The sequence below is a fragment of the Cyprinodon tularosa genome, unplaced genomic scaffold (assembly GCF_016077235.1).
Source record: "Cyprinodon tularosa strain WSP-4 unplaced genomic scaffold, ASM1607723v1 ctg407, whole genome shotgun sequence".
Classification (NCBI taxonomy): domain Eukaryota; kingdom Metazoa; phylum Chordata; class Actinopteri; order Cyprinodontiformes; family Cyprinodontidae; genus Cyprinodon; species Cyprinodon tularosa.
In genome coordinates, this window is record NW_024039127.1 from 936,390 (window position 1) to 960,634 (window position 24,245).

The following is a 24,245-nucleotide window of genomic DNA, read 5'->3' on the forward strand; positions in this document are numbered from 1 at the left end:
TAATTATAATAAAGCTGTTTATCTGCATAAATCAAGTGGAACGCTATGGTGATAGCCGTACTGCTCCACTTGTAAAAAGTAAAATCTGTTTTTTGGCATCAAGACAATTATGCTTATTGCTACATTGCCAGACAGGACACTGTAAAAAAAACAAACAAAAAAAAACTGGCCGGTGGGGGGGCCGGGGCATTGCACAGGGTGGCCGGTGCCACCCCCTAGTGGCGCCACTGCCGCCAGTTAGTCAATATTGGAACAAATAAGTTTGGGTTATTTTTTATGTTTTGCTTTGAAGCTCTGAGCGGCTTCCAAATGTGATCGATAAAGTTTTAGATTTTGAACAATCCGCCTGCGACCCAAACGGCTGGAAAAATAGATTTGACCTTTTCTTCACTTTGTAAAGTCGATTCTTGTCATATTTTTCTTCAATTTTAACTTTTAAATGTTAAAGAACATTAACTGGAAAAGACCCAGAGATCCGGACAAGTTAACGGATTAATGCTTCTTTATTGTTTTGACCGATTATTGGTCACTAATTGCAAAGATCAATTATCCTTTGGTTTGATATTGCAGGGACGTTTCTATTGGGGTGAGATTCCCGTTTTCAGAGAATCAATCAGACCTCTAAAACAGGGATATGTCAGAGTGAACCTGGTGTCGAAAATAGGCCACGCCCACTGATCCCTGGACGGGTTTCATGATCCGACTCTGAACAGCCAGTATAAAAATGCACTAAAAACCTTTATTGTTCCAGAGAATATTAACAGGACAAACGGACCAATGAGAGCGCTCCATCATCAACAAAGAAAACATCAAACTTTTATTTAATCAAGTAAAAAAAACAAACGAAAATTTACATCATAGCCCCGCCCACATTGAAGCCCCCCCCCCTCTAAGTCCCACCCCATATTGAAGGCATCCCAACCATCTGAGGCTCCGCCCACTAAACACCAGAACTCAAACCACAGCCAGAGTTCTGACCCAGAAGACTGAGCCTCAACGCTCCTGTTGTCCTTTAGCCCCGCCCACCTCAGGTCCGGATTCTGTGAGTTCTGAAGGGAACGGATCAACGGATCAACAGTCCAACATTCAGGAATATTCAGCTTCTGTTCTCATCGTTTAAAATCAGGAACCCAAACAGACCAGAACCGCTCTGCCCCTGACCAGCTAAGAACCTGAACCTGGAGTTGGGTCGGTCCTCGATAGCCACATTCATTCAGAACCTTTAGAACCATCAGTTTGTCGTGTTTTAAGAACCAACTGGATCATTGCAGAACTGGTTGGGTTCCGACCATCGGCGCCGCCTTGCATCGATCTGGTCAAAATGAAACCAGAACGTTCTGGTAGTTTCTGTGTCTGGTGGGATTCTGGTATCGTCTGCCGGTTCCTACATGTCCTGAGAAGGTCCGCTTCTCTTGGACGCTGCTTTGGAGTCCTTGCTGGTTTCTATGGCAACACAAAACAGAAAACATGATCATACCGCGGCAGAACTCCGATCCACCCCGAGCTGCAGGCTGCGGTTCTGACCTTGTAGCCATCGGACCTGCGTGGCCGGCCCGTAGCCCTTCTGGTTCCGAGCGGCGATGCGGAAGATGACGGCGGGCTTGGTGGTGTAGTCGATGTGGGCGTTGGCCAGGCTGGATGCCTGAACCAGGCAGCGCGGGTCCGAGCCACAATACACCCTCATGAAGGCCAGCTGGGCCGGGCCGGAACCAGAAGCGGGCGACTTGGCCTGGCTGGACTGGATGGCCAGGTACACCGAGTACTCTGTGATGGTTCCCGCGGTGACGGCGGGGGGCTCCCAGGTGAGCTGGGCCCCGTCCAGGTTCTGAGGAGACAGATGTCGTTAGGACGCCCCCTTCTGGCGGGGAAACACGTTTCCATGGCGACAGGCGTAACTCACCTTGCTTATCTTAATGGCGCACGGCGCTCCAGGGAATCCAGGGAGGCAGGTTTTAAACGCCGACACCTCGGAGAAGGCGCCGCGGCCGCAGATGTTGATCCCTGCGACCCGGAACTTATAGGCAGTGCCAGGCTGCAGCTCCACCCGCCTCATCTGACTATAATCTGGCACCGAAGTCGCGTAATCCTGCAGGTACAGAACAAACGGTGAGTCCACAGCGCCGCAGCAGCTCCACCTGTACTCTGAGTGCCGGCAGCCTCACCTCAACCGCGCCGTCGTCGTAGGGGACGTAGTAATGTGTTACCACAGCGTTGGTGACCTTCATGATGCCGACGTCAAACCACGGGTTCTCCTTCGGCGCTGTCCTGACTCGCTGTTCCTACAGCATTAAAGTGGAGATATGACTGGCATGTAGTTGGCATGTTCTGTGTGTATTTTGGGCATGTTCTCCGTGTCGTTAGGGTGTTATTAGACACGTGATAACGTACTGAGAGTCAGCAGGTCTGAACTCAGAAGATGCATCTTTCCAATTAGCCTTTAATGCTATCTTAGACGCTGTTGGCTTTGTTCAAAATGTGAATAGTCCCACACATTCTGCTCTTCATATTCTGGATCTTGTGCTGACATACGGCATAGAATGTGAAGAAATAACAGTATTTCCTCACAACCCTGTCCTCTCTGACCACTTTCTAATAACCTTCAGGATTATTTTGACAGTTCTCCTCCCCCAAAAGTTTAGATCTTTATCAGATAGTGCAGTTATAAATTTAAAAGAATCTGTTTCACTTTCTCTCTGCTCTGTGTCACTGAGCAGTGCCGCAGAGGGTAAAAGTTTAGTTTTGATGGGGTTGCTAGTTCTCTGCGTACTGCCTTAGACAACGCAGGCCCTTTGAAAATTAAAAAACTTGTTCTCTGGTTTAGTGCACAGCTGCGCACTCTGAAGTAAAATGCTAGGAAACTAGAGAGAAAATGGCGCTCTATACGCCTTTGGGCTAACGTTAGCCCTGGCTGCGGTTAGTCTCGGAGCTCTTCTGGTTGCCACGATCCTCTCAGCATCTGAACTTTTGTTAAAATTACGCATTAAATCAGTAAACGGGCCATAAGGTGAAGCTTAAAGTATAATGATCTCGCCTCAAATGATTTTAAAACGTACTTTTATTGAACTACAGGCCACAGAAAAGAGAACTTAATCCTCTGAGCTCTGTGAGCGCTAACCTGGAAGCTGCTGCTGCCGCAGTGCATGCTGGGACAGCTGTCAGTCTGGAGAAAGGACAAGTCTGCTCTGATGCATGCTGGGTAAAGAGGGAGGGGCCAGAACAACATCCAGACTTTGTCCCGTTCTCAGTCTGCTGTTCTACTGAATTGGAACAGTACTAGGGCTGATGGTGATGATGTTTGAAGAACACACGAGAACGCACAAGTATAAAAAAGAAACAGCGTCTGTCAGTGTGTTAGCATGCTGTTGACCTTTTAGCTCCGTGTACTGAAGTTCTTAGCATGTTCTAGGTACACTGTTGTTCTTTTTGGAGTTTTGGAGCCATTTTAGCTTTGTTGTTAGACGTGTTCTTGGTGTGCTGTTAAAAGTCGTAGGGAAGCGGCCGTTCCAACCGTTGCATTTCCGAATTCTCCCGAGTGGTGCACGACTTTACACGAGTGAATAAAGTGAATGTGATTGGTCGTTTATCAAGGGGGCGGGATTGCTGTGGAGGAAGGTTTGCAAGCAAGTTTGGTTGTGGTCAGTTTGTCTGAAGCATCTTGCTAACCAGTTAGCATCTTAGTGCTAGCAGGTTCCCAATGAGAAATTCCATTGGGACCAAGTAGCACTAAATTGGTGCCTTAGAAACGACGCTGTCAAGGACCGCTATGGACAGCGGAAACATGCAAGAGGAGGAGAGTTTAGTGTCGGAGGTCGTGGATGAGTCTCCTCCGTCATCCATTTTTTATTTAGAGGAGGAAAGCGGGACGAAGATGTTGTGGAAGAGCACGCCAGGGCGGCAGAAGCTTGGTTTGGTGTAGAAGGCTTCCAGCCGTACATGTTTGAGCCCTTGCCTCGCAACGCTGCCAGTTCTGTTAGCTCTACGCCTGCCGAAGACACAGACGTCCATCCCCGTGAACACTGGGACGCAACTCAATGGGAAAGGAAAGGATTCTGATTTCAACCGTTGCGTATATTAGCTGCGACACATGAATCAAGATGCTATGACCGAAAACATTTGATTGACAGACGACCGTTGATATATGATTGGCCGAATTTAGGTGTTCAGGCTGACGAATAACTAACTGGCCTGCAGAAGATAACGGGAAAAAAACTGATTTTAAGACATGAATTTTTTTTCAAATAGAAATTTTCCAACTTTTGGGACACTATGGTCTGATTAAGAGAACATTAATATACACGTGTAAGCCAGAATGATTTGGCATTTAAATATAGTTTCCCTACAACTTTAAGCATGTCTAGATGTGAGTTCTTGGCTAGCTTAAGCACATTGGTCTATTTAGTAAATCTTCCTTTTAAAACTCCTGATGCTGACAAACTGATGCAGGAAACAAACTGGGCAGACTGGTCTAAGGTGTTGAGAAATTCTCTAAATTCCACCAATCATCTCACAATTGGAGGTTCCCTAATGCCATTGGACGTCGCCATGGGCGTGGTGACAGCTGTGCTCTTCGCCTGGCCCTCCGCCATCGTGGGGGTGGGGCTAAACGTGCTGGCTAATCGAGCGACGGCGCTGATCACGGCTGAGGTGGGGAGCTGGTGTCCGTGGCTCTCTGCGCTCGGGTCGTTCAGGCTGTCGGCTGGAGCGAGGCCCTCTGCAACACGTTCACACAGAAACAGAATCAGAACCAAGCAGGTTTCATGCTCCACCTGATCAGTTTATGTAATAAATTCCTGTGAAACTCTACCTGTGGGAACGCTGCTGGGCTCTGGTTCTGCTTCCTGCTGCTGCTGGACCAGCGCCGCCAGTTCCTGAGGTGTCAGAACAATGCGGAACGGCTGATCGCTCGGTTGGTTAGCCTCACCTACAGAAACAGGAGCACACTTTCAGAGAGAGCGCTGCCAGAAGCAGTGACCTCACCGTCCTCCCAGCGTCTCACCGACGGGCCCAGCCGCTTGCAGCGCCACCTGTGAGGCTCCTTCGCCGGTCGCCATAGTAACTGCCAGCTGATCTTGGACCAGTCCTGGCGTCAACGTAAGGGTCATCGTCCTGGAGACATCCTCACCTCCGTCCCCCTCTGATGACATCAGTTGCTGAGGAAGACCTTCATCTGAGGAGGCCATCTGAGAACAAGGGGGCGGAGCCTGGTATTAGTGTGTGTGTTTGTGTGTTAACTGGCCCGATGAGGCGCCAACATTCACCTGAACCTGTAACGACGACGCCCCCGATGACACCACGCCCTCCGATTGGCTGTCTGTCAGTGTTGGCTCCTCCTCTTCTCGTGGCACCATGATGAGCGTCTCTGAGGTCTCCATCCTCTCAGCTCCAACCAACGAGGAGATTTCCTGGTGAGAAAAACGCCATCAGAGCGACCAGCTCTCCACACCTAGAGTCTCTGAAGAACGTCTACCGGACCCAGACATACCGGTACTGCTGGACCCGGGGCCGGCGTTGCATGCGTTACGGTAGTTAATGCTGTGCTGTGACTGACAGCAGAGGCGGGATCAGATGAGGGGGCGGAGTCTGTGGAGTCTCCTTGCGGAGTTTCTCCACTCTGTTGAGCTGCACATCAAGTGGAGAGGAAGCGATGTCACAACACGTTTGGTTCTTCCAAAAATCAAGAGCAGGTGTGGACTGTTACCTGTGGCTGTGGTGGCGGTGTTGGTGGTTCCGGTCTCGTGGGTCTCGCACGGTGGGTTGGAGCACACCTGTAACACAAACGGGCCATTAACACACCTGTACCCATCACAGAAGGTCCTCCACCTTTACTGACAGACGTTTCCTCACCTGTCGGAGTCCTCCAGCTCCAGCTGTGGTGGCGGTGTTGGTGGTTCCGGTCTCGTGGGTCTCGCACGGTGGGTTGGAGCACACCTGTAACACAAACGGGCCATTAACACACCTGTACCCATCACAGAACGTCCTCCACCTTTACTGACAGACGTTTCCTCACCTGTCGGAGTCCTCCAGCTCCAGCTGTGGTGGCGGTGTTGGTGGTTCCGGTCTCGTGGGTCTCACACGGTGGGTTGGAGCAGACCAGAGTCACTGTTGCACAAACACCTGATCAGTTCTGACTACCTGAGTTCTGCAGGTGTTCTTCAGGTTCGTGCTTTAGAACCAGCTGCGTACCTGTGGCTGCGTCTCCCTCAGCGTTGGTGGTCGTGGTACTTCCTGTAGTATTCCCCGTTTCCTCTGACGTCGGAGAGGCCATGATGGAGACGGGCAGGTCCTGGACCAGCGGTTGGGGCTCGGCACCGCTTGGCGTTGTGATCAGAGTCACCTGCAGAAAGAAAACAGGAAACGCTTCTGATCACTTGAAGCCATCCGCTGCAGAACCAGAGGCTGGACCAAAGAGGTCAGACTCTGAACTTGGAGCCCGTTGAGTCGATGACGTGCTTTTTGTTTTTCTCTACTGTGGTACCTGTCTGGGTCCTGAGGTGGGGGCGGTTGCTGTGGTAACCTGGCTGGCCAGCGACGTCAGAGTAGTGATGGGTGTGGTCAAGGAGGCGTTGGCAGCGGAGATGCTTCCTGTGGCTGTGCTCAGACTGGCGACCCCTGCAGGCAGGAAGCGGACCTTCATGGTCAGCTGACACACGACGACATACGCCTCACCTGAACGCCAATTGTTTACCTGAGGTCCCCTTCATGACCAGCGTGGTGACAGCAGGGCTGCTTCCGCCGGGTGCTGGAGACACCAGTCTCAGTCCGCTCATGGGGACGGTTCTGAGGATGGTACCGCCCATCCCGGGCGCTCCTTTTAACACCACCTGATAACACAGAGAGGGGCGGACATGTTGGGATGCCCCATGTTGCCTTCAGCGGGCCTCTGTGCGCCACCCAGCCGTAGCCTACCTGTGTGACGCCCTGCTGGACGCCCGCAGACATCCTGGGGACGGCACTGATCAACCTCTCCGTTCCCGCGGTTCCCACCTTGGTGGTCAGGATGGTAATCGGACTGTTCCCACCTGCAGTGGGCGGACCTTCAGTGAGTACTCTGCTTTGGTTCAGAACCGCAGCTGCTCAGGCGGGCGCCGTACCTGCTGCTCCCTGCAGAGCCGACAGCGGGATGGTCTTGATGATGGTGGGTTTGTTGGCGGTGGATCCGGCCTGCGCCGTGCTGAGGATGGCCGTCTGCTTCCCATCTGCTGAGGTCACCAGCTTCAGGATGGTTCCCGCGGGCAGAGCGCCCTTCGTCTGAGAGGAAGAGGACGGGTTTAACTCAGAACTAATTGTGTGTCGGTTCAGACCCAGTGACATCAGAACCGCCTGGAACAGTTGGACTCCAGCAGGTTGTTCTGCTCTACAAGGTATGGAAGCTCATTGCTAGAATTCCCTTATGACAGAAAGAAGGCCACGATTCACACCATCTATCATCCGGCGGGGGGGGACACATTTAATTACAAAACCGAATTCATACAGCTGTCTTAAACACTTCATACATCCAGCAACGCGTCGTCAAAAATTCTGTTATCCCCCAACCTGCAGTCCATCTTCAGTCCACATCGCATTACGTAACTGCACATGCACAGGAATATCATGTCGAAAGCTTACTGGAATTCACGTGGGCTGGTCTGCGTCAGAGTCACTCCGACCCTCAAAGAATGTTTATACAGATGCTCTCTGTTTATGCCAAACCTTCTCATATATCATCTAATTGCGTACGAATAAGGCATTAGGGACTTTATTATTGCTAAGACTCATACTTGAACTTCAACATGTACGGTTTGTTGCTAAGTAAGTATAGGGCCGTGTTGTAGGATATATTCTGATTCTGATTTCTGATATGAGACAATAAAACTGCTTCTACAAAGGCAAACCTTCTGGGACGTCCCGCGCCTTCACCGTTCCAGAAGCCGGTTCATTTCCAGCTGGACCTCAACTCTGAACAGCAGCTCCAGTTTCAGTGGTTCTAAAACTGACCCCCAGATTCCACATCACCCGCCTCCGCCCCACTCACGTACGTCAGGCGGAGTTCTGGTCTCTCATGTTAGTCAATGAGATCTGTTCCACATCACCGCTACCCCTCCGCACGTTACCGTCCACCAACGTCTTCTCCGTCAAAACAGGGAGCAGAACTTTTTTTCTCTGCTCTGGTCCGTTAGAAGGCGGCCAGATCAAGATCCGCAATTACAAACAGGAAAAAGAACAGCGAGAAGATCCGGTTTGTCAAAGTTAAATATAGTAACAACAGATCGGTAACTACAAATTAGAGCATAATTCTTATTTATTCCCAAAAACTAACATTGTTTAATTAAATGATTGGATGCAAACTGTTGGTATTTCAACATACCAGGAAGGAGATTTCCCATCTCCATCAAAATATTTATTTTACCCCGAGAGGCTTATATCGGATCCAGGAGCGTGAAATAAAACGCCACCCAGCGCGCGCAGACGTCCCAAATCTGACAACTTCAAAACAAACTTCTTATGGCAGGCAGCGATGAAGAGATGCCGAGTTTGGAGGTCGAGAACAAACAAAATTCACCCAATCACAGGGTTTCCGCAGGTCATTAAAAATCATTTAATTAGTATTTTTTTAATTGAGGCCTTAATTGGCAGTAAAGTTAATTAAATCTGAATGTCGTGGCATTTAAAATGTTTGATTTAAAAATAACAAAAAATGTTTAGCAAAAAAATTTCATCAGATATTTTAAATCGCAATATATTTCCGGTTCCGTAAAGCCGTGTTAGCGGTGGCATAGATTACATTTTTTATCTAGATTAATCCCACTGTGATCTTGGAATTAATCTAGATTAAAATGGCTAATTTGAATTTTATGAATCAGAATTACTTTATTAATCCCTTGCTAATTTTTATTCTGGCAGTGCGATCATTTACAGAAGAGAGAAAAATAAGAAATAAGAATCAAATAAGATAAGGATGACATGTGTGAGCTTCCTAAATGATGTTTATCAGGCCAGCTGGTGAATTAGGGAAGGAGCTGGTGAGGAAAATTAATATACTAAATAAGACATATTTGAGTTTAATAAATGTTTATTCAGATAAACGTGAATTCTGAACTTTGAAAGGTAATCAGTCAGTTAGTTCATGATGAACTATCAGTAGATCTGGGTCGGTCCAAACTCCTTTATCCACCCGTCACTCAGGCAGTCATTGTAATTTCCTGTGAGGCTGGAGCAGCAGCAAGGGCTGCTGGGTAAAACATCACCATGTTATGCTAGTTCTGTGTTAAAGATGGTTGTTTATGTTGGTAGCCTGCATATGCTAAGCTAACATCGTGTTCTGGAGGTTGCAGCTGTAAGTGTGAACTTTGGACTGACTTTAATCAGTTGGATGTAAGGGAACAAGCGCAGCCCGAATTATGTGTTGCATAAACAAACGGCGTCGCCGCTGGTTACATCATGAGTAACTTGCTTGCAAACGCGAAACAATATGAAGGAGGAAGTCGTCATCAGTATAGACTCAGCTTCCAATCTGTATAGATCTAATAGATTAATGGAATTATTTTGTTTTTGGCGCGATAAGATTCTGGCGTTAACGCCGATAACAACCCACCACTAATATATTTACATATATGGGAATAACGGGTAGTTGTTTATGGCATTAAAATGATTTATAAGAGCATTAAAACAGAGTTACTCATTGCTGTAGAAACCCTGAAACTATGGATGATCCTAGTTCTCCCTGTAACAAAAATCCTCAACAGAAAGAAAATATTTGGGCAGAAACTGAACATCTGCTGGATGCTGATGGGGATTTTTTTCATTATGTCATATTATATGAAGCACTCATTTCCTCCTGTGAATTTAATGATATTATAGCGCATGCTGTCCTGCAGCTCTGAGGAAGTTGGAGCGGAGCAGAATGGGAGAAGCTTTGCTTTGCGCAGGCGGTCTGAGCGATGCGGGGCGGAGACGGAGGATGAGGGATTTTGGGGTGAGACTTATTTCCTTTGGCTTTGTTTCTGTTGCCTGGCAATAGCATCATGATGTCACTTCCTGTCCGTCTCTGTGACCCGTTTCGGGTACGGCTCAGTTCAGGACCTGGTTCGTACCTGAAGGATCTGAGAGACCGGGTTGCTCCCAGCCTGACCTGTAACCGCTCCGCTCTGGACCGTCCTGGTCTGGACCATCGACACCACCTTCCCCAGGTTTCCAAGGTTACCGATCTGAAAGAGGAGCAGATGTTTGAGACCCAGCAGGTTCTCCTGATTGCAGAGCCTGAGCCTGATTGCATGTTCTCAGAGACAGCAGAGAACATGTAGGAACAACAGAGTCGAAAATAAAAACCGAACACAGAACTGTTCTGTCCAATCAGAATGTTCTGATGGGTTCTGGTGCCGACGATCGTTATTTTACTCTGTTTAAGCATTGCAGATACTCATTACCAGAACACTAACCATATCTCACTATGTGTACTTGTGCGTTCTCGTGTCCTCGTGAAACGTCATCAGCCTCAGCCCTAGTACTGTTCCAATTCACAAGAACAAGAAGACCGAGAACGGACAAAGTCTCCGGATGTTGTTCTAGCCCCTCCCTCTTTACCCAGCATGCATCAGAGCAGACTTGTCCGTTCTCCAGACTCACAGCTGTCCCAGCATGCACTGCAGCAGCAGCAGCTTCCAGGTTAGCGCTCACAGAGCTCAGAGGATAAAGTTAAAAGTTCTATTTTCTGTTGCCGTTATTCAATAAAAGTACGTTTTAAGATCATTTGAGGCGAGAAAATTGGACCTTAAGCTTCACTATAAGGAACATTTACTGATTTAGCGCGTAATTTAAAAAACACCAATTTCAAGGTTGAGAGGACCACAGCAACCAGCGGACCTCTGAGGCCAGCCACAGCCAGGGCTAACGTTAGCCCGTCTGCAGCAGCCCTCTCTCTGCATAGCCGTGTGTGAAGGACCGCTGCCTCTGATGGATATTTTTGTTTTATTTGGTAAAATGTTCATTTGATTTGTGTTTATCTGACTGTGTTCATTATTATTCCTCCACTAAATGAAAAAAGTCATAATTTATTATTATCTAGAGATTATTAATAACAGGAGGTGAAAAGCAGCTCCAGACTAGCTTTGAATGTGATGATGTCATCAGTACGCTGCTGTTCTAATTGATCCAGATTAATTCTGCTCCGGTTCTCCCAGAGTCCAGACTTTCCTGGGTTCTTCTCTAGAACAGACTTCTAGTGAATTGAGAAACAGCTTCTGTGTGACATCACTCACCAAAGCTCCGCCTCCTCCCAGGCTGATGGGACTGTTGACAATGGTGATGGTCTTTGTGACTCCGCCCACCACTGTAGTGACCACCTGAGGCTGTGGGGAGACCGTCACCGAGCCCGACTTATGCACCGTGATGATTGGCCGTTTGGGAGTCCCCGCAGCGGACGCCACTGAAGCCCCGCCCACCTGAGCGGCGGCCGTCTTCAGGAGACGCGCTGCCGAGTTGTTCACCTGAAACGGAAGCGAGGAGGCGATCACCCATGAGCTCCGATCTCATCGCCACCATGGTAACCGGTCCCAGACTCACAATCTTCACCGCGCCGCCCCCTGCTGGTAGGCCGAGGACCGGCGCCGTGGACGGAGGGATCTTCTGAGTCACTGCTGCCGCCGCCGCCAGTGCCGCCATGCCACTCATCTGAGGGCCGCTACCTATCGCCTGAAAGAAGACGGAAGGAGGAGTTACCATGGAAACACAGCATCAGGAGATTTCCTGACATTAAGAGATAAAGCATTTGCCCAAAATCTAAACTTTACCAACTCCATCTTTGTTCTTTTATCCATCTTTTTTTAAGTTTCAATAAGTTTAAGTTTCATCCTTAACATGAACGAGTTAATCTAAAAAAAACATCATTATATTGCTGCATTAAATGCTGTAAATACTGTTAGATTACTAAAAAAAAGATGAATAAAATCTGATAAACAGAGATGTAGAGCTATCATTACCAGATGGGGTATGTCGCTGTGACATGTAGCGGACGCCAACTTTGAGCACTTCTCTGTTTTTAGTTTCATCCACCAATCAGAGCTGGGAGAGACTTTGTTCTGTTAGCAGAGATTTTAAACAGCTGGTCTGGTTCTGGTTCCTGTCAGAGGAATTTTATCCTACTTTCAGACCCCAAGCAGCAGAAGCAGCAGGTTTCCATGCAAAGTTATTGGTTGATGCGCATCAAGGCGCAGGAAAAGGTCCTGCAGTTCCCACAGAGAAATAATCTTTGAAGGCAGGATGGTAATCTGGATGAACTGACTGCACAGACCATGTTTTCAGGAGGACTTTCTCACTTCAACATAGATTCTAACTACTTTCTACCCGCTGATCACAGCTAATATAGCTGCTATTGTTCCAGGCAGAGAAAGGATAGAGTAGCTCCGCCCACCGCGCAGCTGGATCAGCAGAGATGCTTCAGCCGCGCGTCAGAACTAAACTTGTAGAAGCATCTAAAATGAAGCAGAACGCGCGTTTAAGCTGCTCCTGCTGCGTGCGATCTGAACTTAGCGTTACAACTTGTCTCCATAAAGGTCATGACCTCATCAAGCTTCTCCAGCTAACATGCTAACTGCTAGCTTGTCTTTTATCCTGTTCTAATGGTTTCTACTTTTCTCTCATCTTCTCCTTCTGATCCAGCAGAGAAGTTCTGCTGCTCCTCCATCAGCGCCGCTAAATGGACCCATTTAGGAGAACTGAAGGAGTTCATCAGAGTTTAGATTCACTAATAGAACCACAGGAAGTTCATCCTGGATCCTTGGATCCATTAAGGAGGAAATATTCTGGACTGGACTGTGGATCCATCAATGGTTCTGCTCTGACATTACTTCTATTGTAAATACCAAGGAGAATCTGATAAATATTGAACAATGGCGCCCTCTGGTGGACCGCTGTAACATAAAAGTGGATTTTATCAATCAGAGGGAACCCATCTGAATCTAATCAACCTTTAATTTATAATTAATCGTAAGTCAACTATTTGTTTACATCCTTAGTTCTGGTAGAACTCTGAGATGATAGAAGAAAGAAGAAGTTACTCTGAAACAGATAAATAAATCAATGTTAATGTGACATATTAACCACTATGTTGTTTTCTTTTCTTGTATAAATACATTAAAGTCTACAGGTAACTAATTATTTGGTAGAACAATAGTTCATCAATATGATATGATTCATATAATATTATTTTGAATCTCCACTGGTAAAAATGCTTTTTTTTTGGTGTGGAGAAAATTAGTGAATAGAAAGTGGCGTGTGCGTCGGCGTGCGAGGTTTTAGAGGAGAGGAAGACGCAAACTGTCAGATCTGTGCAGCTGGAGATTTTGGTTTGGCTGAATGTTTAAAACTCTTTAAAAAGCGCCGCAGAACGGACATTTAGAACCCTGGTCAGTGTTCGCACCCAGAGGACGTCGCTCGGTGCAAGAAGACGCCGCAGAGGGGAAAGAAAGACGCTCCCGGTGGGATCTGATTTTTCTTTTTGGGGATTTTTGGTGGCATCTCTTTTTATTTTTATTGTTTTTGGAACGGGACTTTGAACGCAAACGGAGGAACACTTCCAGGACTTTGTTTTGAGTTGGGAGGATATGGAACTCCTTTGTGGACATTATTATTAAAAAACAAAAAGAACGGGCAGCTTTGGACTTTCAGTTATTAGGTGTTTTTTTGCATATTTAAATTGAGTGTTTTGAGTCTAACTGATAAATAGTTTTTGAAGCATTTTTGGTTATTGATCCGTTTATTTCAAATAACTGGTGATATCCTTATTATTGTGATTTTTTTTATTAATAAATCATTGCTGCTAAAAATGTACAAATTTCTTATTGAGTGGTTGGATATTTATTTTCGTATTAAATTAATGATGTAACATATTTTACCTTGTTTCCCGTGACGGACGCCCCAGCAGGTTTTTGTGATTTCTGCTTTTAATTAAGCTAATTTGAAAATGTAGAAATAATCAGATTCTGGATCTGATCATTGTTCTGCTTTAGCGGCTCCATTACTTCTAATCCTAATACCAGTGAGACTCCGCTTAGCGGTGAACAGCGGCGCCCTCTTGTGACATAACTTTTAATCGTAGTTTATCATTTAATTAGATGGACAAAATGTTATCTAATAAACAATTAATCAATTTATAACTAGAAGTAAATGATTCGTTTTCTTCCATGTTTTTGAGCGGCGTCCTTACCACCTGACTGGGCTGAGCAGGAACCGCCACACGGACACCAGCAGGAAGCGTTGCCATGGTCACAGGGGTTTTTGGCGCGGCCAGTCTGACGCCCCCCCCTGCCGCACTCGGAGCTGCTGACAACCTCAGGACCGCTGCAGAAACACAAACACCATGTGAGAAAAAAGCATTTCCTCACATCGCCCCCCCCCATAGGAGAACCTACCCGGACCTTTGGCGTCTGCAGCCGACGGGCTTCCAGGAGCAGAACCCGGCGCCGGGACGGCCTGGCTAGGTGGAGCCAGGGAAGGAGGGGCGGCACCGGGGGCGGGGCCGGCTGGAATGTCGTACCTCTGCAGCTGCAGGAGGTACGTGTCTGCGGTCTTAGACGGACCCCAGCTCACCTCCAGGGACGTGGTGTTGGCCCGGACCAGCTGCACCCGGGACGGCGCCACTGGACACTCTGAGGGGAGGGGGGACAGGTTGGGACAGTTGGAATTGTTTTGGGGGAGTGGTTTTAGCTGTCCTTCCAAAAGAGTTAAAATCAATCGACTGGACCAGCTGTCAGTCTGTCCTCACCTGTCTCCAGGTACCACAGGTCTTTGCAGCAGACCTGGTTGTTCCAGGCCTTCCGGTACCCGTCCCGGCCGCTCCAGATGTAGAGTCTGGAGTTGATGGCCACGCTGCAGTGACCGGCCCGAGCTCTGGGCAGGTTCTCCTCATCGCCGTCCATCAGAACCGTCTCCCAGCTCATCGTCTCTACACACAAACATACACTCGGGTTAGGGGGGGGACGGGTTCTGCGATCGCCGGTGCGTCTCTGTGTTTGTGGACGCGTACCGAGGTTGAGGCAGGCCAGATTGTTGGTGCACTTCCACTCCTTCTCATGCGTCCCCATCTTGATGTCATCCCCCAGCAGAGGGACCCATCCTCCGAACACGTACATCCTGTAAGAGACACGCAGATCAGAACGGTTCTGACCCAGGCCCGGTCCACCCAAACCGTCTGGTGTTGGACTCTCATGGCGGCAGCAGCCAATCAAATCGCTGTGAACACTTCTCTGGGGTTCAGACAGTAAAACTGGAGAAATATCGGATCAAAACCAGAACAAACGGAGCCTCTAGATCATAAAATAAGGGTTAGCCTCTTTTAGCTCGGTCAGTTAGCCAAATTAAGCTACCAGACTTTCAATAACCGCCTATTTTTTAAAAGTAGAATATCTGTTGTTTCCTTTTCTCTAAAAGAAGTAATGAATCTTTGTGCATGTCCTTGTTAAATAGCGGAGCTCAGAGTGGCTAATGCTACATTCAGACTGCTAGCAGCAGAGGCAGCAGAAGCAGCTGGTTTCCATGCAAAGTCAATGGTTGACTCGCATCAAGGCGCAGCTAAAGGCGCCTGCAGTGCGTTTAGAGCATCTGAGGCGCTTCAGAAGCAGCAGCTGCTGGACGCGCCACATCAACCAATGAGAGAAGCTGATCTGGGAGCTGGCAGGGAGTCAGACGCAGCACTGCTGATGCAGAGCGCTTTGATCACTCCTCTGAAACAGTTTATTAACGCCTAAATTAACTTCAAATGTAGAAACCTGCCGGCAGAATATGTTGGCTTTTATTATCCTGCTGCCTGCAGTTTGTAGAACAGACCTGAAAAACGCTAACATCTACTTCCAGCCGCCACCAACAGGAGGGGAAAACCCTGGAGAGGCGAGCGGGCCTGAGGCAGCTGCTGCTGGGGATTCCCAGTGACAGCGCAGCGCCGGTATGTGGGGGTCTGAGCGGCTCCCACAGAGAAATAATCTTTGAAGGCAGGATGGTAATCTGGATGAACTGACTGCACAGACCATGTTTTCAGGAGGACTTTCTCACTTCAACATAGATTCTAACTACTTTCTACCCGCTGATCACAGCTAATATAGCTGCCATTGTTCCAGGCAGAGAAAGGATAGGGTAGCTCCGCCCACCGCGCATCAGACCCACTTTACCACCGCGCAGCTAGAGCAGCAAAGATGCTTCAGCCGGGTCAGAACTAGCATCAAAAAGGGCCTGGTTCAGAACTGAAACCTGTTTGGTTGGAAAGCTCTATGGCGGTTCTACAGGATCTAGTTCTACAGGATCTAGTTCTACAGTGGTTCTATGGTGGTTCTACAGGAGCTAGTTCTACAAGATCTAGTTCTACAGTGGTTCTACAGGATCTAGTTCTACAGGATCTAGTTCTACAAGATCTAGTTCTACAGTGGTTCTATGGCGGTTCTACAGGATCTAGTTCTACAGGATCTAGTTCTACAGTGGTTCTATGGCGGTTCTACAGGATCTAGTTCTACAGGATCTAGTTCTACAAGATCTAGTTCTACAGTGGTTCTATGGCGGTTCTACAGGATCTAGTTCTACAGTGGTTCTATGGCGGTTCTACAGGATCTAGTTCTACAGTGGTTCTATGGCAGTTCTACAGGATCTAGTTCTACAGTGGTTCTACAGGATCTAGTTCTACAAGATCTAGTTCTACAGTGGTTCTACAGGATCTAGTTCTACAAGATCTAGTTCTACAGGATCTAGTTCTACAGTGGTTCTATGGCGGTTCTACAGGATCTAGTTCTACAGGATCTAGTTCTACAGTGGCTCTATGGCGGTTCTACAGGATCTAGTTCTACAGGATCTAGTTCTACAGTGGTTCTATGGCGGTTCTACAGGATCTAGTTCTACAGGATCTAGTTCTACAGTGGCTCTATGGCGGTTCTACAGGATCTAGTTCTACAGGATCTAGTTCTACAAGATCTAGTTCTACAGTGGTTCTATGGCGGTTCTACAGGATCTAGTTCTACAGTGGTTCTATGGCGGTTCTACAGGATCTAGTTCTACAGTGGTTCTATGGCAGTTCTACAGGATCTAGTTCTACAGTGGTTCTACAGGATCTAGTTCTACAAGATCTAGTTCTACAGTGGTTCTACAGGATCTAGTTCTACAAGATCTAGTTCTACAGGATCTAGTTCTACAGTGGTTCTACAGGATCTAGTTCTAAAAGATCTAGTTCTACAGTGGTTCTACAGGATCTAGTTCTAAAAGATCTAGTTCTACAGTGGTTCTACAGGATCTAGTTCTAGTGGTTCTATGGTGGTTCTACAGGATCTAGTTCTACGGCGGTTCTACAGGATCTAGTTCTACAGGATCTAGTTCTACAGGATCTAGTTCTACAGTGGTTCTACAGGATCTAGTTCTAGTGGTTCTATGGTGGTTCTACAGGATCTAGTTCTACGGCGGTTCTACAGGATCTAGTTCTACAGGATCTAGTTCTACAGTGGTTCTACAGGATCTAGTTCTAGTGGTTCTATGGCAGTTCTACAGGATCCAGTTCTACAGGATCTAGTTCTACAGGATCTAGTTCTACAAAATCTAGTTCTACAGTGGTTCTACAGGATCTAGTTCTAGTGGTTCTATGGTGGTTCTACAGGATCTAGTTCTACGGCGGTTCTACAGGATCTAGTTCTACAGGATCTAGTTCTACAGGATCTAGTTCTACAGTGGTTCTATGGCAGTTCTACAGGATCTAGTTCTACAGTGGTTCTATGGCGGTTCTACAGGATCTAGTTCTACAGGATCTAGTTCTACAGTGGTTCTACAGGATCTAGTTCTACAGGATCTAGTTCTACAGTGGTTCTACAGGATCTAGTTCTACAAGATCTAGTTCTACAGTGGTTCTACAGGATCTAGTTCTACAAGATCTAGTTCTACAGGATCTAGTTCTACAGTGGTTCTACAGGATCTAGTTCTACAAGATCTAGTTCTACAGTGGTTCTACAGGATCTAGTTCTACAAGATCTAGTTCTACAGGATCTAGTTCTACAGTGGTTCTATGGCAGTTCTACAGGATCCAGTTCTACAGGATCTAGTTCTACAGTGGTTCTATGGCGGTTCTACAGGATCTAGTTCTACAGGATCTAGTTATACAGTGGTTCTATGGCGGTTCTACAGGATCTAGTTCTACAGGATCTAGTTCTACAGTGGTTCTATGGCGGTTCTACAGGATCTAGTTCTACAGGATCTAGTTCTACAGGATCTAGTTCTACAGGACCTAGTTCTACAGTGGTTCTACAGGATCTAGTTCTACAAGATCTAGTTCTACAGTGGTTCTACAGGATCTAGTTCTACAAGATCTAGTTCTACAGGATCTAGTTCTACAGTGGTTCTACAGGATCTAGTTCTACAAGATCTAGTTCTACAGGATCTAGTTCTACAGTGGTTCTATGGCAGTTCTACAGGATCTAGTTCTACAGGATCTAGTTCTACAGGATCTAGTTCTACGGTGGTTCTATGGCAGTTCTACAGGATCCAGTTCTACAGGATCTAGTTCTACAAAATCTAGTTCTACAGTGGTTCTATGGCGGTTCTACAGGATCTAGTTATACAGTGGTTCTATGGCGGTTCTACAGGATCTAGTTCTACAGGATCTAGTTCTACAGGATCTAGTTCTACAGTGGTTCTATGGCGGTTCTACAGGATCCAGTTCTACAGGATCCAGTTCTACAGGATCTAGTTCTACAGGATCTAGTTCTACAGTGGTTCTATGGCGGTTCTACAGGATCCAGTTCTACAGGATCTAGTTCTACAGGATCCAGTTCTACAGGATCTAGTTCTACAGGATCTAGTTCTACAGTGGTTCTATGGCGGTTCTACAGGATCTAGTTCTACAGTGGTTCTATGGCGGTTCTACAGGATCTAGTTCTACAGGATCCAGTTCTACAGGATCTAGTTCTACAGGATCTAGTTCTACAGTGGTTCTATGGCGGTTCTACAGGATCCAGTTCTACAGGATCTAGTTCTACAGGATCTAGTTCTACAGGATCCAGTTCTACAGGATCCAGTTCTACAGGATCCAGTTCTACAGGATCTAGTTCTACATGATCCGGTTCTACAGGATCTAGTTCTACAGGATCTAGTTCTACAGGATCCAGTTCTACAGGATCCAGTTCTACAGGATCTAGTTCTACAGGATCTAGTTCTACAGTGGTTCTATGGCGGTTCTACAGGATCCAGTTCTACAGGATCTAGTTCTACAGGATCTAGTTCTACAGGATCCAGTTCTACAGGATCCAGTTCTACAGGATCCAGTTCTACAGGATCCAGTTCTACAGGATCTAGTTCTACAGGATCTAGTTCTACAGTGGTTCTATGGCGGTTCTACAGGATCTAGTTCTACAGGATCTAGTTCTACAGGATCCAGTTCTACAGGATCTAGTTCTACAGGATCCAGTTCTACAGGATCTAGTTCTACAGGATCTAGTTCTACAGGATCTAGTTCTACAGGATCTAGTTCTACAGGATCCAGTTCTACAGGATCCAGTTCTACAGGATCTAGTTCTACAGGATCTAGTTCTACAGGATCTAGTTCTACAGTGGGTCTATGGCGGTTCTGTGTCGCAGTACTTGTTGTTGATGACGGTGGCAGAATGCAGGCTGCGGGGGAGGGGCGGCGTCCCACTGAGAGCTGGTTGGCTCCACACCAAAGACTCTGTGACATCATCAGAAAAAGAACCAATCAGGAAAGGATTTCATGAACTCTTCTGATTCTGTGAGAAAATCACGACAACCTCTAACAGGAAATGAAAGCGGACTGTTAGTCTGAGTCCTTCAGAGGTTTCCATGGAAACCGGTAGAGGCGGGCCCTCACCTAAGTCCAGGACCCAGAGGTCTCCCAGCCGGCAACCGTTCATCCCGCCGTAGATGATCAGCCTGCTGACTCCGCCCTTGGTCGTCATCACTGCCGTGTGACTCTCCCTGGGGGGCGGCGGCGGCCCGGATGTGGGCGGGATCTCCCAGCTGACCACCGTGGAGCCGGGTCTCAGCTCCAGACAGTACAGGTCGTTCAGGTACCTGCAGGAGAGGGACTACAGTCAGACTGAGGGACAGGCGCTGTGTGGACGGGTGGGGGTGGGTCCGACCTGGGAATGTTGTTTTTTGGGTCCTCGCTGTCATTGGCCAGGCCACCGAACAGGTAACACCGGGAGCCAATCAGGGAGAAGCTGTGTCCGAGGCGGGGGCACGGGGGTGGGCCTCTCTTTGGGGGTTTGGCCTTCAGACGTTTCCACTCCCAGCGGCTGGCCTGCAGAGGACAGCAGAGGCTTATTGACCGGTTGCCATGGTGACAGCAGGGGGCGCCTCCATGGCGGCGGCACTGACCTGCAGCTCGTACAGCTCGTTGCTGTACTTCCCGTACTCCACCATCCCTCCGAACACCAGCAGGCGCGTCCCGTCGCAGACAAAGCCGTAGGCCGCGCAGCCCGGCGGGATGTCGCCACGGACCGCCGGGATGAACCACTGGTTGGTAGCTGGGGGGGGACATGACAGTAATGAGGGTCACACCATCCACAGCCACCATCGCCACGGAAACAAGCTGCTGAAATACATGCTGTCTGTGTTCTGCTAAGGATCACGCTAACCGGGTTCTGGATTCTGACCCACAGGGTTCGGCGTTCTGATGTCATTTCTGATGTCATGTGGTCACAGGTGTTTGAGAACATCTGGTGGAGCGAAAGAGGCGGGATCTGATTGGCCCAAAAGAGTTAGCACTTCGTCATCTTCTTAATCTGTTAATGGGGTTCTGACTGGGATTATAACTGTTTTAACTGGGAACATTAAGGTTCTGACTGGAAACACAAAGGTTCTCCTTGGGATTATAAAGGTTCTGAGATTATAAAGGCTCTAACTGGGATTATTAAGGCTCCAACTGGGTTCATAAACGTTCTAACTGAAGTTTCTAACTGGGATAATTAAGGTTTTGACCGGAATTATAAAGGTTCTAACTAGGATTGTAAAGGTTCTAACTGGGACCAGTAAGGTTCTGACAGGGATTACAAAGGTTCTCACTGGGATTATAAAGGCTATAATTTGGACCATTAAGGTTCTAACTGGGATTATAAAGGTTCTCACTGGGATTATAAAGGCTCTAACTGGGATTATTAAGGCTCCAACTGGGTTCATAAACGTTCTAACTGAAGTTTCTAACTGGGATAATTAAGGTTTTGACCGGAATTATAAAGGTTCTAACTAGGATTGTAAAGGTTCTAACTGGGACCAGTAAGGTTCTGACAGGGATTACAAAGGTTCTCACTGGGATTATAAAGGCTATAATTTGGACCATTAAGGTTCTAACTGGGATTATAAAGGCTCCAACTGGGTTCATAAACGTTCTAACTGAAGTTTCTAACTGGGATAATTAAGGTTTTGACCGGAATTATAAAGGTTCTAACTAGGATTGTAAAGGTTCTAACTGGGACCAGTAAGGTTCTGACAGGGATTACAAAGGTTCTCACTGGGATTATAAAGGCTATAATTTGGACCATTAAGGTTCTAACTGGGATTATAAAGGTTCTCACTGGGATTATAAAGGCTCTAACTGGGATTATTAAGGCTCCAACTGGGTTCATAAACGTTCTAACTGAAGTTTCTAACTGGGATAATTAAGGTTTTGACCGGAATTATAAAGGTTCTAACTAGGATTGTAAAGGTTCTAACTGGGACCAGTAAGGTTCTGACAGGGATTACAAAGGTTCTCACTGGGATTATAAAGGCTATAATTTGGACCATTAAGGTTCTAACTGGGATTATAAAGGTTCTCACTGGGATTATAAAGGCTATAATTTGGACCATTAAGGTTCCCACTGGGAATATAACGGTTCTCACTGGGATTATAAAGGTTCTCACTGGGATTATAAAGGATATAATTTGGACCATTAAGGTTCCCACTGGGATTATAACGGTTCTCACTGGGATTATAAAGGCTATAATTTGGACCATTAAGGTTCTAACTGGGATTATAAATGTTCTAGCAAGAAATATAAATGTTCTAACTGGGACTATAAAGGTTCTAATTAGGAGCATTAAGGTTCCCGCTGGGATTATAACGGTTCTCACTGGGATTATAAAGGCTCCATTTTGGACCATTAAGGTTCTATCTGGGATTATAGAAGTTCTGACTGGTTTTATAGAAGTTCTCACTGGGATTATAAAGGTTCTCACTGGGATAATAAAGGTTCTAACTGGACGTTCTAAATGGGTCATAGAGGTTTTCACCAAGAAACAGTTTTGAGATTAAAATGCAGATTTTTTTTTTTTTTGTATCCATGGTTCCTTTGTTGCTCCACCAGCAGCACCTCCCGCTCATAATCCGGGGTGGGATGTTGGACGGACAGGGGGGGGTCTTGTTCTCTGGTTCAAACTGAATTTACTGGATGGAAATTTTCTGGACTTCTACGGTTCGAAGGAATAAAGGAAAATAAAAGCCGCCTTTATTATTTTGTTCTGTTTGTTTGTTTAAGCGCCTGTCGGTGTGGGCGGGGCTATGTGACATCAACAATGTTTTCATTAAAAAGGCGCCATTTTTCACCGTGTCTCTGGCTGATAAGCAGGAGCTAAATGCTAACTGCCACATGCTAAAGGCTTAAGACGAACCGGGGAGAAGCAGGTGGAAACAGGCTCCCTGTGACGGGACCACAGCCGGATTTAAAGCCGCTCCATCCTCCGGTTCAAAGCACATAATAACCCGCTTCAGCCCCGCTAAGGTTCCAGAAGTTCTCCCCCAGTTTATCCACTGGAAGCCGAGCTGTTGTGGGCTTTAAAGCCCACTGCCCGCCGCCTCAGCCGGACCCACCTGTATTGTAGACGTGTAGCTCATCCACGATTCCCTCGTTCCCTCCTCCGAACACAACCATGAGCTCCTTAATGGACACGGCCCGGTGGCCGTGCCGCGGCCGCGGAACCGGCCCGGTCCAGCCCAGAACCCGCTTCCAGCGGGGCTGTAGCACAGTGGGGGTCTCATTCAGGGTCTCCATGGGTTTAGCTCTGCTCGGATCTAGTCGCAGCTTAACGGTTTAATCATTTGGTTGCTTCGGACCGGCTGGTTCTGATCCAACCGGCTCCTCCACTGAGTTCTCAGGGCGGCCAGACCCACTAACGGTTCCCCGGGTCTGCAGGCCGCGAAGTCCCGGTGATCCGCTAACGGCTAGCAGATAGCAGCTAACGCTACTCTACTTCTTCTTTGCGGGTTACTTAGTTTAACGCTCATTAGCGCCGCCTGCTGGGCTGGTCTGCTAAGTGTTTATCACAGGCTAAGCGCTATGCTGCCCCCTTCAGGTGCTTCATTTTTCAACAAAGAACTTTCTGCGCAGCTTTATTCTCTGGTTGTGAATTAAAACTCAGAAAATATAAATTTACTGGAAAAACAGAAAGCCTTAAATCTGATAAACAAAGCCCCCTTCTGTCCCCTAACTCTTTGTTCAACCTTCAGTACATTAATCTCAGTAATCTACAGAACCTTAATCTCAGTGTTCCCACCAGTAGTTAGAACTGGAGAAGCCTCTTGGATGAGAGGAGAAATGTGTTCTAGAAAACTCCAGGTTTAGTTGGATAGTCTGAACCTTTTCAAGCTGGACTGTGACCCGGATGGTTGACAATTTTCACAGATATCAAACAAATGTTGTCTTTCACATGGAAATCTGGGTTTAGATGACAACAAATGAGCCGCATTTCCCTGCTTTGACACAGCGCTTACCAGGCACGTGCAGAGGGGGGGGCTAAGGGGGCTTGAGCACCTGCCCCTTTTGCTGCATGATCCCAATGTGCCCTTTTGGTCCCTTTTTTTTTTTTTTTTTTTTTATTTGACACATGTACTGAAATTATTATTATTATCTTTTTTTTTGGGCAAGAAAAACAATACAATAAGCCCTCTGGTCACATTGTTACCTTTGACCTTTTGCCGGTGACGACGCACTTGCCTCTCGCACAGTCAGATAAGGCGGCTAACTGCGGAGCTAAAGGTAGCGAACATTCCACATTACACTGTGGCCGCTGCTCATTTGGCCCTAAGCAAGATCAACCATGATCGGACGGATGGCTATGTCTTCAGTCTGCACCGCCTCTCCAATGTCAACCTGAATAGAGATGTAAGTAAAACCAAATGAGCCCCATGGATGATGCAGTATTGTTTGATCTAAAACACTGTTTGCTCTGTGCTTTTAGTCTTTTACATTGAAAATTATGTTTTTTAATTCACAAAAAGTTTGATGCAGCAGCTCAGCTTTTCTGAATGGACCGTCTCCATC

General features: G+C 47.1%; 1 protein-coding gene across 1 annotated transcript; it reads right to left on the bottom strand.

Annotated features, from left to right (window-relative positions):
* Positions 1-875: 875 nt before the first annotated feature.
* Positions 876-22,976, bottom strand: hcfc1b (host cell factor C1b). Its single transcript, XM_038298427.1, has 29 exons — positions 22,796-22,976; positions 20,326-20,474; positions 20,088-20,248; positions 19,817-20,019; positions 19,573-19,657; positions 14,999-15,105; positions 14,738-14,917; positions 14,391-14,621; positions 14,180-14,313; positions 11,539-11,667; positions 11,235-11,462; positions 10,071-10,184; positions 7,092-7,248; positions 6,907-7,019; positions 6,686-6,821; positions 6,476-6,609; positions 6,184-6,334; positions 6,008-6,099; positions 5,845-5,928; positions 5,699-5,765; positions 5,483-5,619; positions 5,259-5,402; positions 4,997-5,180; positions 4,805-4,921; positions 4,509-4,711; positions 2,163-2,279; positions 1,901-2,086; positions 1,525-1,825; positions 876-1,443 (listed from the first exon to the last, which is right to left on the bottom strand). The coding sequence occupies exons 1-29, from the start codon at positions 22,974-22,976 to the stop codon at positions 1,385-1,387; spliced, it is 4,284 nt and encodes a 1,427-aa protein (XP_038154355.1). The 3' UTR covers positions 876-1,384.
* Positions 22,977-24,245: the final 1,269 nt, after the last annotated feature.

Bases quoted from the DNA above. Each gene is read 5' to 3' on its own strand.
- hcfc1b (XM_038298427.1), bottom strand. From the start codon at position 22,976: ATGGAGACCCTGAATGAGACCCCCACTGTGCTACAGCCCCGCTGGAAG. The intron at 14,622-14,737 runs GTGAGGACAGAC...CCCTCCCCTCAG, and splicing joins CCTGTGGTACCTGGAGACAG to AGTGTCCAGTGGCGCCGTCC. The intron at 5,181-5,258 runs GTGAATGTTGGC...CCTTGTTCTCAG, and splicing joins CGTCGTCGTTACAGGTTCAG to ATGGCCTCCTCAGATGAAGG.